This window comes from Nycticebus coucang, chromosome 10 (genome assembly GCF_027406575.1).
Source record: "Nycticebus coucang isolate mNycCou1 chromosome 10, mNycCou1.pri, whole genome shotgun sequence".
NCBI lineage: Eukaryota > Metazoa > Chordata > Mammalia > Primates > Lorisidae > Nycticebus > Nycticebus coucang.
Window position 1 is genome coordinate 124,138,398 of NC_069789.1, and position 15,958 is coordinate 124,154,355.

At 53.4% G+C, this 15,958-nt stretch overlaps 2 protein-coding genes across 2 annotated transcripts; one reads left to right on the forward strand and one right to left on the reverse strand.

Moving 5' to 3' along the window:
- Window positions 1–1,276: 1,276 nt before the first annotated feature.
- Window positions 1,277–2,031, forward strand: SYCN (syncollin). The gene is made up of 2 exons (XM_053606172.1): window positions 1,277–1,698; window positions 1,814–2,031. Exons 1-2 carry the CDS (start codon window positions 1,284–1,286, stop codon window positions 2,029–2,031), a joined length of 633 nt encoding a protein of 210 aa, XP_053462147.1. The 5' UTR covers window positions 1,277–1,283.
- A 1,474-nt stretch (window positions 2,032–3,505) lies between these two features.
- Window positions 3,506–7,785, reverse strand: NCCRP1 (NCCRP1, F-box associated domain containing). Its single transcript, XM_053606751.1, has 6 exons — window positions 7,399–7,785; window positions 6,854–6,916; window positions 6,716–6,767; window positions 5,405–5,500; window positions 4,051–4,189; window positions 3,506–3,929 (listed from the first exon to the last, which is right to left on the reverse strand). Exons 1-6 carry the CDS (start codon window positions 7,703–7,705, stop codon window positions 3,789–3,791), a joined length of 798 nt encoding a protein of 265 aa, XP_053462726.1. The 5' UTR covers window positions 7,706–7,785; the 3' UTR covers window positions 3,506–3,788.
- Window positions 7,786–15,958: the final 8,173 nt, after the last annotated feature.

Sequence of the window (15,958 nt, forward strand, 5' to 3'; positions counted from 1 at the left end):
CGCCCTTCCTGTGATGTTCAATTTTTCCTTTGGCTTGTTTAGTCTCTGCTTACTGATTAAGCTCACTGTATATTACATGAATTGAGTCTATTTTACCTAGATGGGTTGGGGGTTTGGTTTTTTCTTTTCTTTCTTTTCTTTTTTTTTTTTTTTTGAGACAGAGTCTCACTCTGTTGCCCTGAGTAGAGTGCCATGGTGTCACGCTCACAGCAACCACAAACTCTTGGGCTCAAGCGATTCTCTTGCCTCGGCCTCCCAAGTAGCTGGGACTACAGGCACCTGCCACAACGCCTGGCTATATTTTTGTTGTTGCTGCTGTAGTTGTCATTATTGTTTGGCAGGCCCAGGCTGAGTTCAAACCCACCAGCCCCAGTGTATGTGGCCAGCGCCCTAGCCCCTGAGCTACAGGTGCTGGGTGAAAAAATTTAAAAAATTTTTTTACAGGTCAACAGAGCCACCATTTATTTCATAGATTCAGGATTTTCAACCTTAGTGAAGAAAGTCTCCTGGCTCCTGGAATGAAGGTGGCAGCCCCTTCCCTCCCTCTTCCCCTCCTGGCCATGTCCTTAGTGTGTGTGTGGTGGGGAGTGATATTTTTGTCAATTTGTAAGCACTCGTTACATATTATAGCTATTAACTTTATGCTGCCCAAAATGTTGCAGAAATTTCCCCCAGTCTTTTGTACATTGTCTTGCAAACATTTTTAAAGGGTTATGCAAATACACCTAGCTTATACTTTGCAGATTCTGGATTTCCAACCTTGGCTGGTGGGGGGCTCCTTGCACTCTTTCCTTCTCCCCCCACCAGCCTCTCTCCTTATCTCCAACTCCTTCCCCAAGTTCCTGCCTCCCAAGGAGGGGACCTGCCCGCCCAACCTGGAGGCCCCAGCCTCTCCCTCCGGCCTCCTCTAGGAGCCTCCCCTTATTTACAGGAAGGGTTTTTCTGTTCCTTGTCAATTTTTAACAGCTCTGCCTACTTATTTGTCAACCCTACGCCGCTGTCTGCCCTGCAAAGGGCTAGTCCTCAAGTCCTCTTTACTGACTTTATAACGTTGTCATATATCATCTTAAGGTGCTGAGTTTCATATGGACACAGCCATCTTGTTTGCACTCATCAAATGCGGGTTTCTGAGCCGGGTTAGGCGGGTCTCCGCCCTGCCCCCTTCCTCCGCCCTTCCCTCGCCTCTCCCCTCTTTCCTTCTGGAGTCCTTATCTCGCAGCTTCTCCCTTCCCACGGCTCAGGAGCTTAAAAGCGCGCGGAGGGCTCAGCCTGGCAGTGTCGCCATGTCCCCACTGTGCCCGCTGCTGCTGGCCCTGGCGGCCGTCCCCTGTGCCCTGGGCGCCTGCCCGGTGCCCAGCGACCTCAAGAGAGAGGACGGGACGCGCACGTGCGCCAAGCTCTATGACAAGAGCGACCCCTACTACGAAAACTGTTGCTCGGGCGCCGAGCTGTCGCTGGAGCCGGGCGCCGACCTGCCCTACCTGCCCTCGAACTGGGCGAACACCGCCTCCTCGCTGGTGGTGGCCCCGCGCTGCGAGCTCACCGTGTGGTCCCTCTCCGGCAAGCGCGGCAAGACGCGCAAGTTCTCCTCCGGCGCCTACCCGCGCTTGGAGGAGTACCGCAAGGGCATCTTCGGAGACTGGGCCAACTCCATCTCGGCGCTCTACTGCAGGTGCCCGCCTGTCCCCAGACCCAGATGCACCTCCGCACAGACCCCCTCAAACCCAGCACCCCATCGGAGAGGCGGGTCTACACCTCGGAGTTCCTGCTCAAAAGGGATAACCAGATCACTCTCCCCCCTCCCCACCATCAGCTCTGGAGGCCTCAGAGTCCATACCCAAACCAGGACCCTCTTCTCTGCACCCCCACAAGGTCCCAGTCCCAACCCACCTGCAGCCCCTGCCCCACCTATTCCCAGGCTCAGAAGGTGGACCCAATTCCCAGCCTCCATTCTGGGAGCACCCGTACCCACCTTACCCAATCCTCCTCCAGGCTGCACCCACAGCTGCACCCCCAGGCGGGGCTGGCTAACTCCCGGCATGGGAGCTCAGCAACCCTCTCACTTCAGAGCCTTCTGAACCAGAGTCATTCCTTACCCCCAGATCATCAGATCTGAAAACTTCCAGATCCTACTACTCTGGGACTCCCAGACTCTAAAACTGACCCAGACCTCAAGACTCCAGACTCAATTCTAGGTCTGGGAAGCATGGTCTAGCCCTCATGCTTTCCACCCACTTGGACCTTCTAGATCAGCCTCAGCCCCTAAAACCAGTCCCACAGCCCACAACCTCAACCCTGGAGAGCCCTGAGCCCTCCCTGCATTCATATCCAAGCTCAACGGCACTGGGATCCTAGATCCAGGTGTGGCACCCCACAAACCCATCCCAGCTATCCCTGTTCCCCAAGAGCTCCCATCCCCAAACGCTTCCAGGCCACCCTTAATTCCTGAACTTGGAGCCTCAGTTTGAGATTCCACAACTCCCACACCCAACCTCAGACTTCCCATACTCTGAATCTCTGAGCTCCTGGCCTGCCCTGATGAGAATTTTTTATTATGTTGCAGGTGCTCCTGATGCCTTGGAGGTCCCTCATTTGCACCCTCCAACACAGCCCCTCACCTGACCTGTCCCTGGGGGCTGCTCCAGGTCCCAAGACCCAGGAAGAGGAGCTCTCTGCCTGCCTCGTCACCTTCCTTGAAATACAGCCTATGTGAAGTTGTCATTGTCTGCCATCTGCTTGTACTTGGGACCCAAGTCCAAACTGGACTGGGTGGGATGGGGAAGAGAGCAGCTATGGGTCAGCCCATACCTAGGACAGTGCCATGGATGTGGGACACACCATAGATTCTGACACAGTTTTAGGCATGCACAAGACCCACATCCACTGAAGGACATATGTGTGGCATGTGTGAAGAATGCTGGCTGATTGTTAAAGGTTGACACGCTTTTTACACTTTTTGTTAAACAATCCTTCTCTAAGCTGTTCTAGCCTCCCAGGGCCCTCTAGACCCCATCTGATTCCTGCATGGGACAATAGAGGGTCTTCTAGGGCTCTGCCCCAGGCTGCACTAGGGTGTTAAATACTTTCAATGGCCCATCCCCCATACACAGAGGACACTTTCCATCAGATTTTCCTATTTCAGTTTGGGTTGCAATGTGTGTCCCCATTACCCCCGCAGATGAGGGACCTTGATGGATACCTGGATTTGGGGACTCTGGGGAAGCTGGAGAAGATACACAAAGGGTCCTGGAAGGAGAGGTATGGGGACAACTCCAGGGGAATGACACCTGGGAACAGCTGGAGAGAGTAAGGGAGACTCTGAGAGTCAGAGATACAGGAGGAGAGGTTAAGTGGAGCTGCTGAGAGTATATCCACTGGAGATGCGTGACAAGATCAGAGGTCAAGGTTGGTGCTAAAGGTGCACAGGTTTTTAAGATGCTGGAGGGTCAAGGGCTAGAGGGACAGGAGATGAATGAGAGAAATTCTAAGGAGCAGAAACCAGATGCATCCTCAGGCACCTATATTTATTCGTTTGCTCAGCTAAGGCTCATTGAGCACCTGCTATCTGACAAGCAAGGAGGTGCCCCTGCCCTCACAGAGCTTGGAGAGTCAGACACACCAGGATGTTTGAAGATGGGAAGCCCAGAGCCAGACAGGAATGAGGGGCCTAGGAGGTGAGCAGGGCCCCATGGGAGCAGGTGGTGCTGAGTGACTCAGTGGAATTAAGTAACGTCTAGGGGGGGTCGGGTGGTTAGATAAGGGGCGAGGACAGGCATGGGCTCAGCCAGTTACTCCCTGAGCTGCACAGACACGGAGGAGTCTGTCACCCTCGTCCTCTTCAGGCCACCGGGCACCATGCGGTTCTTGGTCTTGTGCAGGAAGTGGATGAAGCGCACGCCAGAGCCATAATGGCGGAATACGTGGGCCACCTGTGCATCATCCGGATTAGGAAGGAGTCCTTACCAGGGACCCACGGACCTGCTCTCCACCTCCCCAGGTCTTGGGAGACAAACACATGTCTGGGGCGAGGACCAGGACAGGAAGTCTCACCTGCACCCAGCGGCCAGGGGGGCCTCTCCCAGAGGTCCGGGGTGCCACGTGGTGTTGTGCAATGACTGTGCGGCGGTCTGCTGCCAGCAGCCACACGTGCAGCTCATAGACACACATGTCCAGCCGGCTGTCCTCGAACCTGGAGGTGAGGTCCAGGCCCTTAGTTGCCATTGCCATCTCAGCAACCCAGCCCCATGCTCTGGTCCCATTTCCCATTCAACAGACCCCCACTGGCACGCACTGGATAGCTGGGTGGTGCCAGCTACACAGCAGTGACCAAGACAGCCTCACACCCTGGGCTCACAGATTCATAGTTCAGCGAGAGAAAGAGATAGGTCACCATGCAGTGACAGCCAGAAATGGTCAGGGCCAGAATGGAGTGACACAGACAGAGGGATCGGGGGATGATGGGCACAGGTACAGGGGTCAAGGAGGGATGCGGACAGAGGGCACTGGAGTGAATGAATGCGCTTGATCTTGCTGGGGGAAGTCAGGGAAGGCTTCCTGATGAAGCCATGTGTAACTGACTCCTTAATGATAAGGAAGAATTAGACTTGGGACTAGAGGGGGCAACAGGCATCCAAGGAAAAAGAAACAGTCTAGCAAACCCCAAAGTATAAGAGGCCCTGCACATTTAAAAAACTGAAAGACTGGGCCAAGCCCAGCCGAGGTGGGTGGATTTCTGGAGCTCAGGAGTTCAAAACCAGCCTGAGCAAGAGTGAGATTTTTACTAACTGAAAATTAGCCAGGCATGGTAGCAGGCATCTGTAGTCCCAGCTACTCAGGAGGCTGAGTCAAGAGGATCTCTTTTTTTTTGAGACAGAGTCTTACTATGTCACCCTCAGTAGAGTGCTGTGATGTCACAGCTCACAGCAACCTCAAACTCTTGGGCTTAAGTGATTCTCTTGCCTCAGCCTCCCAAGTAGCTAGGACTACAGGCACCTGCTACAATGCCCAGCTATTTTTTTTTGGAGTTGTCATTGTTTTTTGGCAGGCCCGGGCTGGGTTCGAACCCACCAACCCCATTGTATGTGGCTGGCGCTCTAGCCGCTGAGCTACAGGTGCCGAGATGGCAAGAGGATCTCTTGAGCCCAAGGGTTTGAGGTTGCTCTGAGCTTTGATGATGCCACATGGCATTCTATACAGGGTGACAGAGTCAGACACTGTCTCAAAAACAACCAAAACTCTGAAACATTGAGAGAGAGGGGGCCCAGAGTGGAGGGCAGGGCTGGACCCTGTGGCACCAGGGGGGTCTTGGTGAGGAGATCAGGGCTGGAGGTGGAGGGGGGACAAGGCTGGCACTGTGTGGAGCCTGCACAATGGAGGGGCTGAGTGGGTGGGGCCAGGCATGTACCAGTCCATGACCGTAATGTCCGGCTGCTCGTCGTCAAGCAGCTCCTCCCACAGGCCCTCGGCCAGAAGGTCCACACACTGCTGCTTCACCGTCCAGCTGCAGAGAGGCAGTGGGAGAGGTGAGGTCTGGGATCCATTGGAATCCTTGAGGGTCCCCCAGGTCAGCCTTAATGATGTCAGAGTACCTGGGGACCCTCAGCACTTTACAGTCTCAGCTCCCCCACCAGCCCCTCTGAGGGCGATGACATTGAACACTGTGTCATCTGTGTTGCAGATGAGGAAACTGAGGCTTAAGATGGAGACTTGCCCAAGGTTAAGCCATAAAGAAGTGGACCCAAACGTGGGTGTGTGTGACTGAGTGCTGAGTTACACTGCCTCATCCACTGTGTAGAGGCAAGGCTTGGTTCATTGGAGGACAGGTGGTGGCCTTGGTTGCTCTTCTCCTCCCAGGGAAAGAGGCTGAGAATAACAATAACAATAATAATAACAGCTACTGGCCAAGCCTGGTGACTCAGGCCTGTAATCCTAGCACTCTGGGAGGCCAGTGAGGGTGGAGCGCCTGAGTTCACAAGTTTGAGACCAGCCTGAGCCAGAGAGGGATTTTGTTTTGTTGTTGTTGCTGGGTTTTTTTTTTTTTTTTTGCAGTTTTTGGCCGGGGCTGGGTTTGAACCCACCACCTCCAGTATATGGGGCCCGTGCCCTACTCCTTGAGCACAGGTACTGCCCCTTCTGAGCCAGAGAGAGGCCTCATCTCTAAAAAATAGCTGGGCTTGGAGCGACTGCCTATAGTCCCAGCTACTTGGGAGCTGGGGCAAGAGAATCACTTGAGCCCAAGAGTCTGAGTTGTTGTGAGCTGTGACGCCATGGCATTCTACCGAGGGCGACAAAGTGAGACTCTGGGGGGCAGCGCCTAAGGCTCAGTGGGTAGGGCGCCTGCCCCATATACTGAGGGTAGTGGGTTCAAACCTGGCCTTGGCCAAACTGCAGCAAAAAATAGCTGGGCGTTGTAGTGGGCACCTGTAGTCCCAGCTACATGGGAGGCTGAGGCAAGAGAATCACCTAAGCCCGAGAGCTGGAGGTTGCTGTGAGCTGTGATGCCACAACGCTCTAACAAGGGCGACAAAGTGAGACTCTGTCTCAAAAAACAAACAAACAACAACAACAACAAAAAACCATAGCAGCTGCTAGTCAGACAAACCCTCTGCTGTGGGTTTCACAATTGTTCTCTCCTCTGACTAATCCTGATCAGGCAGTTTCCCCGGGTTCCCAGAGAGGGAATAGAACACAGGCCACACCAGCCCCAGTGACTCACCTTAGATCTTTCTGGAGCATTTCAGTTCTAATGTTCCATCCACGGAAATTGCCTGGCAGGTTGGGGAACACGAGGTTGGAACACCCCATTCTAGAGGCCACCCCCCCACCCTGAGCAGCCCAGCCCCCAAGCGCTCACCCAGAGTCTCCAGGGGTCGCTGGGTGGGACCAGTAGGGGGCGCTGGCTCATAGATGTTGATACCTGAAATGCACAGACAGGTAAGGGAACCTCAGGCCGCTCTACCCCGCAGGGCTAAGCTGGAAGCTCAGGAGCCTGTGCCCTCCGGGATGAGTGAGGGTCCCTGGGTTTGAAGGAGGAGCGGTCTGAAGAGAGCCAGAGGAATGAATGTCCTGGGGTGGGGGTTATACTGGGAAGGAGCAAGCGCCAGTTGTGAGAGTCAAGGGACAAAAAGAGGGACCCAGAGAGCGCGACAGAAACCCAGGCAGGCTGAGGTGGGGGGAGCGGGAATAGATCCAGGAGTGAGACAGAGAGATGCAGGAAGAGATAAAGAGAGACAGAGACAAAACAGAGATGCAAGGCGGGACACAGAGACGCAGCCAGCCAGACACGACGACAGAAAGGAGGACAGAGAGGGATGCAGAGCCCTGAAGAGACGGAGACGGAGAGACGCAAAGGGGAAGAGACAGAGGGTCCGGGTGGTGCCTTCCAGCTGCTCCCGGCACCTTCGGGGTTGGGCGCGCGCAGCAGGTTGCGGTACAGCGGCCGCCGCAAGAGCAGCAGCTTCCAGGTGAGGCGCTCGGGCAGTTCCAGGCCCTTGCCCAGCGGCCCCCACTCCTCCAGCAGCAGTTGCCGGGCATAGGCCTCAGACGGCTCGGGCTGGGGGAGATCGGGGATCTCGGGGGCCGCGGGCGACAGAGGCGACGGCAGAGGTGGCGGCGACCGCGGCAAGGGTGGCAGCTCCTGGGAGTTTGAGGGCCCGCCGGCCTCCATCCGGCCACCGAGCGGGCGTTCGTCCCTCACCTCCGCCATCCGTGGACGAGTCTGGACGACTGTCCCGGTTTTTGCAGAGTTGGAGGTTACCTGGGAGCAGGAAGAGGCAGGGTGCCCTAGCTGGCATTTAAGAGGAGTGTGTGTAAGGAGGAGGATCTGGGCTCTCAGCCCCTCCTCCCTCAAACTCAGGAGTCCAGGTCCCCAGCCCCTCCTCCCTCAGGCCCAGGGGGTTGGTGTCCCCAGCCCCCTCCTTAGGTCTCCAGACTTCTTGCCCCAATTTTCCCAGGGCAGCTGAGGACGCAGACTACCGCCACTCTTTAATGAGGCCCATCTCCCTTATTAAGATCTGGGATGGCAGGATTAAGGGGTTCATTAATGAAGACCTCTCCTCCCTCCCCCTTTTCAGTGTGGGAGGGTTGGGGAAGTGGAGAGGACAGCCCCTTCCTCTGCCACTCACCTCTGCCCTCACCTAGGACACCTGTTCAGGACCCTGACATTTTCTGTCCTAGAAACCGAGGTGAGGAATGCAGAGAGACCTGGAACCAAAGATGGGGGTCCCAGGGAGCCATGGAACCCCAGTTGGGTTTTCTCGGTACCCATACCCCTTTCTGGGCTGGGGCAGGTGGACTACCGAAGACTCTTCCCTCAAAGGTCATGGAGACTCTGTGGTGAGGGATGGAATGATGAGGAAGCAGGAGGGTGATATGGAGGAAGTGGGGTGGCAGAGGAACCTGTAGGGCTAGATATGCCCACAGCCACTTCCTGCCCGTGGCCACATCCAGCCCAGGTAAGCCCAGGCACTGACCCGCACACGGATTCAACAACGATCACTGCAGTGCATGCTCTCTGCTTGCTAGGCACTGCCCTGGTAGGTTCATTCTCCTGGGTGGCACCTGTGGCTCGAAGGAGTAGGGCATCGTCCCTATATGTCAGAGGTGGCGGGTTCAAACCCAGCCCCAGCCAAAAACTGCAAAAAAAAAAAAAAAGGTTTCTTCCCCCTAACACAGATGAGAAGGTGAGTGCTACTGTGATCGGCGTTTTATAGGTAAAGGAAAGGTACCAGCAAATGTATGTGTGGCTGCATGTGCTGGCCTGGAGTGCTCTGGTACAGGTCTGATCCCACAATACTATGAGGGGTGCCAGCGCTATCCCCATTTTACAAATGAGGACACAAACACCATCCTCCCAGGCCTAGTCCATTCTGTCCCAGATAACCCCACATGCTTCCAAGGGCACTGCCTGTTCCCACATCCTCAGACACTCCACCCGTGACGATGCTCATGTAATTGAGGGCTGCCTGCATGCCAGGCATTTTTCTAAGTTCATTAATTCAATCTCCACATCCACTCTAGGAAGTAGACACCATCGTCATGTCCATTTTGCAGATGAGGAAACTGAGGCATAGAGAGGTCTAGTAACTCACCCAGGGTTGCACAGCCTGGTGAGTTGGACACACACACAGTCTCGAGTAAGATACACAGGGACACAGATTCAAATTGCCCCTGGGAAGAAACACTGGCTCACACAGAAGCAGACAGGAGATGGTGGTTACATTATGAAAGGTCTGTCTTGGAACCTCACAAGGGTGAGGTAGAAGTGGGAGCTGGTAATGGTGTCTCCATTCACAGATCCAGGAACTGAGGCAAGAGATCTGCCCTGGGAAAGTCAGGCACTAACCATGGTGACGGGATGGGGGAACCCATGTGAGGAGGCAAACCAACTAATGCACAGGTGAGGCATAGCCCCTCTGGTACCAAAAGTTCCCAGCAAATTCCCAAACACTGGCAGAGCCCACAACACACACATAACCAGAGACACTCCCCCGGCCAAAAGTACACAGATTCACGCCACCCTGGCCACCCACACATCCAGTCTCAGACCCATCATCATCATAGTGGGGAGGAGGAGTGTCTGGAAGAGGAGTGGAGCCAGAGCTTTCCCAGATCAGAATCCAGGGCAGGGAGTGGCCGGAAGGATCCAGAGATGACCTCTCTGGGCAACACACACACACACACACACACACACACGCGCGCGCGCACAACAACCAGAGGGGCTGTACTAAAGCCCAAGCCCAATCAACTACTCCCCCACCAAAACACTCCATGATTCCCTAGTGCCCTCCCTCAGGAGAAAATCCCAGCTCTCTCATCAGCATTCACAGCCTTGGAATTTTGGCTCCTCCCTCCATGATCTGTGGTCCTGGCTAGAGTGCAGTGACATCATGCTAACTCACTCCAACCTCAAACCCTTGGCTTCAAGCAATCCTCCCACCTCAGCCTCAAAAAGGGCTAGGATTCCAGATGTGCATACTAGGCTGCTGTTCATGACATTCCCTCCCCAGCGTGCCCTTCTCTGTCATCCAGATTCCTTCACTCAGTGGCTCCCAGACTTGAAGGCATGTCAGAATCACCCCAGGAGCTTATTTAAAAATGTGCATTTCTGGGCGGCACCTGTGACTCAGTCAGTAAGGCGCTGGCCCCATATGCTGAGGGTGGCGGGTTCAAACCCAGCCCCGGCCAAACTGCAACAAAAAAATAGCCGGGTGTTGTGGCGGGCGCCTGTAGTCCCAGCTGCTCGGGAGGCTGAGGCAAGAGAATCACGTAAGCCCAAGAGCTGGAGGTTGCTGTGAGCCGTGTGATGCCACGGCACTCTACCGAGGGTGGTACAGTGAGACTCTGTCTCTACAAAAAAAAAAGCTCAGTCAGTAAAAATGTGCATTTCTGGGTGGCGCCTGTGGCTCAGTGAGTAGGGCGCCGGCCCCATATGCCCAGGGTGGCGGGTTCAAACCCAGCTCCGGCCAAAACTGCAACAACAACAACAACAAAAAAAAATGTGTATTTCTGGTGGCACCCGTAGCTGAGTCAGCAGCGTGATAGCCACATACACCTAGGGTGGCCGGTTGAACCTGGCCTGGGCCTGCTAAGCAACAATGACAACTGCAACCAAAAATGTGTATTTCTTTCTTTCTTTCTTTCTTTTTTTTGTAGAGACAGAGTCTCACTTTGTCACCCTTGGTAGAATGCTGTGGCATCACAGCTCACAACAACCTCCACCTCTTGGGCTTAGGTGATTCTCTTGCCTCAGCCTCCCCAGTAGCTGGGACCACAGGCGCCCGCCACAATGCCTGGCTATTTTTTGTTGCAGTTTGGCCAGGGCCAGGTCTGAACCCGCCATCCTCGGTATATGGGGTCGGAGCCCTACTCACTGAGCCACAGGCGCCGCCCCCAAAATGTGTATTTCTAAGTCCCATCCCTAGGAATTGGATTCAGTCCCTCTGCAATGGATTCTGGAATCTGTGAGAAACCCTTTTATTAATACTTAAATCTCAGGGATCCAGGGGCCCACCTAGAGCCCTGCAAAGCCAAGTGGATTTTAACTTTATTTTATTTTGAGATAGAGTCTTACTCTGTCACCATGGGTAGAGTGCTATGGTATCATCATACCTCACAGCAACCTCAAACTCCTGGGCTCAAACAATCCTCTTACCTTAGCCTCTTGAGTAGCTGAGACTACGGTGCCCACCACCATGCCTGGCTAGTTTTTCTGCTTTTAGTAGAGATAGGGTCTTTCACTCTTGCTCAGGCTGGTCTGGAGCTCAAGCAATCCATTCCCCTCAGCCTCCCAGAGTGCTAGGATTACAGGTGTGAGCCACCACACCCAGCCATGGATTTTAACTTTAGATACCAAACTTCCTCTCTCTCCACCAGAGCAGTAAAGGCCCCTGTGGGGACTCAGCCTCTGACAGCCTGTTTTCCAAATAGGCCAAGTCCTGGGTGACTCACACAGTGCCTCTTCCCAAAAGCCGCGGCTCATATATCACGAAATGTTAAAAATATGAGCAAGAGTGTGACCACTTTGGAAAAAGATTTGGCAATTTCTTGTAAAACTGATCATACTCCCACCCTCTAACCCAGCAATTCTAGGAAGCATCATCATGTCAACAGCCTAGGAACTGACAAGATAATTAAAACAACAGTGACGGCTCTGCTCGGCGCCTGTGGCTCAAGTGGCTAAGGCGCCAGCAACATACACCTGAGCTGGTGGGTTCGAATCCAGCCCGGGCCCGTCAAACAATGACAGCTACAACCAAAAAAAAAAAAAAAAATAGCCAGGCGTTGCAGCAGGCACCTGTAATCCCAGCTACTTGGGAGGTGGAGGCAGGAGAATTGCTTGAGCCCAGGAGTCGGAGTTTGCTGTGAGAGCTGTAATGCCACGGCACTCTACCCAGGGTGAGAGCCTGAGGCTCTGTCTCAAAAAATAAACCCAGTGACAATAACAATTATGGAACACTTACTGTGTGCCAAGCACCATTCTATGTGTGCCTTAAAGGTAGGTATCATTATTAAATCCACTCTACAGGTGTGGAAAGTGAGGCACAGAGAGGTGAAGTGACTTGCCTTTCCAGGTCACACAGCCTGGAAATGACAGAGCTAGAATTTGAAGCCCAGCAGTCTGGCCTCAGGGTCTGTGCTCTTAGTTAGATGAATGTCCCCAGGGAGGATGGCTCAAATTAGGGTCAAGCTCCATGTGATAGCACTTGACTCCCAGGGTGACCCTCTCCAGCTACCTGACCAAGACTCCCGCTCCTGAAAATGCTGCTTGGCTCCCAAGAAGTCTCAGATCAAGGTTCTAGTTTTCAGTCCAGTTTCTAAAGTCACTTGTGAGTTGGTTTCAATACCACCCTTCTCTTTACATCCCAGCAGCCCCAGATCCTGCTCATAAGATATGCGGTGCTCTGAGGAAGAAGACAGGATGGCAGGTGGCAGGCCAGGCAAGCCTGGATGGGTTCAGTCTCTGCTGTCAGTGGGAAGTTGTGCCAGGGATGGTGAGTCTCCTTTACTATTACAGAGACACTTGGTATTGAATTCAGAGTCCATCCATACAATTTGGGATGATCTCATCTCAGTGTCCCTAACTTAATCATATCTGCAAAGACCCTTTCCCCAAATAAAGCAGCATTCTCAGGTTCTGAGGATTAGGATATAAACATACCTTTGTGATGGGCCACTGTCCAACACGCTACAGACAGGGACCCTTCTGAGGACAGGGACATTCCAGGAGAATCTAGTTCAGTGACTGTGACTTTGAGTGGGTTTCAGATTCCTCTGCAGGCCTTGTCAAACACAGATTACTGGAATCCACAATTCTTGGCCCCTTAATTTTTGATTTAGTAGTTGGGGATGGGGACAAGAATTTCATTTCTAACTATCTCCAGGTGATACTGGGCGGAGACCCACATCAAGAACCACTGTCCTAATGGTTGAGAGCATAAGGTTGCCAGGACTAACAGTCCCCACTTTATCCTGCATGTCCTTGGCAAAGGACTTTGCTTCTCTGAGCCTTAGTATCCCCCAGGAGTTAGCCTTGCTTTACTCTGAATCCTGCTTGAGGTGACCCACACCACACTCTTCCCACATTTTTGCTGGTCCTTGAGCCTCCAACTTCCTTCCCACCTCAGGGCCTTTGCATGTGCTGCCCCTCCTGAGGCTGCCTTTATCTCCACTCAAACATTACCTCCCCGTAATGCGTACGCCCATCTGCCTTTCTTCTCCCTGACAATACATCCCGGCGATTGCACACCTGATTGTTCACAGAAAGTGACCTGGGCCCTGCCTGGGCCTGGTAAGTTTCCCAACCTGCTATTCTCCGTGGCCACACCCTGTTCTTTCTTCCTTGCACTTGGTATGATTTGCAAATCCATCTGAGTGTGTGGAGTGGGTCCCCTCGGTCATGAGCTGTCTCACTCTGCCAGAATGTCAGTCTCACTGGGGCAGGGCCTTGGGCAGGTCTGTTTATTGTTTGTCCCAGTTCAGGGCTGACACAAGCTGTTGCTCTGCTTGCTGGGCAGGGAGGGTGAGAAGGCCAGGCCCCCTGGCAGAAGAAGGCTCTGTACAGCTGAGGAACCACATCCAACCTGCTCCCACAGCTCCTTCTGCAAAACCTGTATCGCCCGCGGGAGCTGGTCCACCTCAGCACCCCAGGCTGCTGATAGAGAAGGGTGGGCGTCCTGCAGCGGGGGCACCTGGGACCTGGGGGACCAGGTGCTGGGTTCTCTCACCAGGGCTGCTGGGGGGAAAGTGGGAAAGGAGGGGATGGGTGGATGAGAGGTAGGCTGGGTTGGACGCTGCTTGCCCCAGGTAGGAGCCACCACAGAGGTTTGTGAGGAGAAGGGGTGGTGAACCAGCTTCTCTCTGAAGAGGGCGACAGAAAGGCAGACAAGAGGTGAGGCAGAAGGTGGGGGGGGGGTAGGAGAGAGGGAGGGAGGGACTCAGCGACAGAGTCAGAGGTACAGACCAAGACCAGTAGAGTAGAGAGGTGAACAGAGAAAACAGGTAAGAGAGACAGAAGCTGAGTCTTAGAGACAGAAAGAGAGAAAGAGACTTACAGAGGCATGGGTGGGGTTGACCAAGTCAGGGAAGGATCCGGAGAGGGTCAGAGATACCCAGAAGGCATGATCTAGGGCAGAGGGTAGATGGGAGCCCAGGGATCCTTGAGGGAGCAGGGGAAACATAGGTACCTCAGATATACCCGCCCCTGTGCCAGTTGTAAGATCTGTTGCGAGATCTCTGGGCAGTGCTGTTCAGAACAGCGAACCGCAAGCGCCCTGAACGTGCATCCACACTGGCTGTTTCCCGGAGTCGTGGTTCGTCTGCTTAGGAATACGATGCAGCCATTAATAGGAGTGAGGTTGCTTTTTATGTACCTGCAGGGAGCAGCCACCAAGATAGACGTTGGTAGGCAGGATAAAGCAAGATGCAGAGGGCGTGTGCCTTTTGTTAATATCTGAGCTGGGTGAAACATGCATCTGTACGTGCATGTGGGGATTTCCAGGCACATGGATACAGTTCTGGAAGGAGACACAGACTTCTGTATCTGTGGCTACCCGTGTGTGTGTGTTGGGGGGTGGGGTGGCTGAGAGGCTAGAGAAGGAGGGGAGAACAAAGCAAAATGTTTTAAAAAAGGAGGGATGGAGTTGGGCTGACTTTTCCACTTATCTCCTTTGGAACCTTTTACGTTTTGTACCATTCACTGGGACTACCTGTTCAAATAACAAACAAGATTAGACAATGAAGGAGAGAGAGAGAGATAAGAAAGAGATAAAAGCATGGGGTGGAGGAGAGAAAAAGGAGGAGTGAGCTTGATTTTGTGTAACCCAGGAGATCCCAAACTTCTGCAGATGCCTTTAGTCTTCTGGGTAAAGGGTCTGAACTGTCCCCATCTCTCCAAAGCACAGCCCAGGACTCTGCTAGCTGCCCCATCTCATGCTTCTGGCCAACATGGCTCAACCCCAGGGCTTCTCCTTGGACTGCCCTTCCTGAGTCTGCTTCCTGAGGCCTGGTTGCCTGGGGAAGACAGAGGTTGACACTTTTCTATTCACACCTGTGGTCCCTCAGGGGGTGCAGTGAAGGGGACCCAGGTCAATATTTCAGTGTGGCATGGTGATTATGTGCAGGAACTCGCAGGCCAGATGCCAGGATCTAAATCCTGCCTCTACCACTTTCTTGCTGGGTGACCTTGGGTTGACATCTTTGTCCCTCAGTCTCTCATCTGTGAAATGAGACCAGGAAGGTATAGTACTTCCTCAAAGGAGGGGTGTATTTCTTTACCAGGGTTGCTGTGACAAATTACCACAAACATGGTGGCTTGAAACAGCAATGATTTAGTCCCTCACAGTTCTAGAAGGTGAAATCTGAAATCAAGGTGTGGGCAGGACAGCTCCCTTGGAAGCCTTTAGGGTGGTAGATCCTCCTTTCTCCTTCCAGCTTCTTCTGGAAGGCTCCTAGTGTTTCTGGACTTTCAGCTGCATCATCCTCATGTCTTTGCCTGGTCTCCTGTGTGCTTCAATCTCCCTCTGCATTTTTTTCACTAGTGTTAGGGCCCACCCAGAAAAGGCAGGGAGATCTTGAGATCCTTAGCTTAATCACATCCGCAAAGACCCTTTTTCTAAATAAGGTCACACTCACAGGTTCCCCATGGACATATGTTTTGGGGGACAGGCGGGCCCAACATTCAACCCACTACAAGGATTAAATGGGGTAAAATTAGGAGCTTAGCAAAGCCCCTGGAACACAATAAGATTTTGATAGTATTAAGTATAATCTTGATTTTGTTTGGGCCACACGGTAGTGTTGTTTTGAATGAGTTGTCTTCCTTTAAAATTCAAGAGCTGGGGCTCGGCGCCTATAGCTCAAACAGCTAAGATGCCAGGCACATACACCTGAGCTGGCAGGTTCTCCAGCCTGGGCCCGCCAAACGACGACGACTGCGACCAAAAAATAGCTGGGCGTTGTG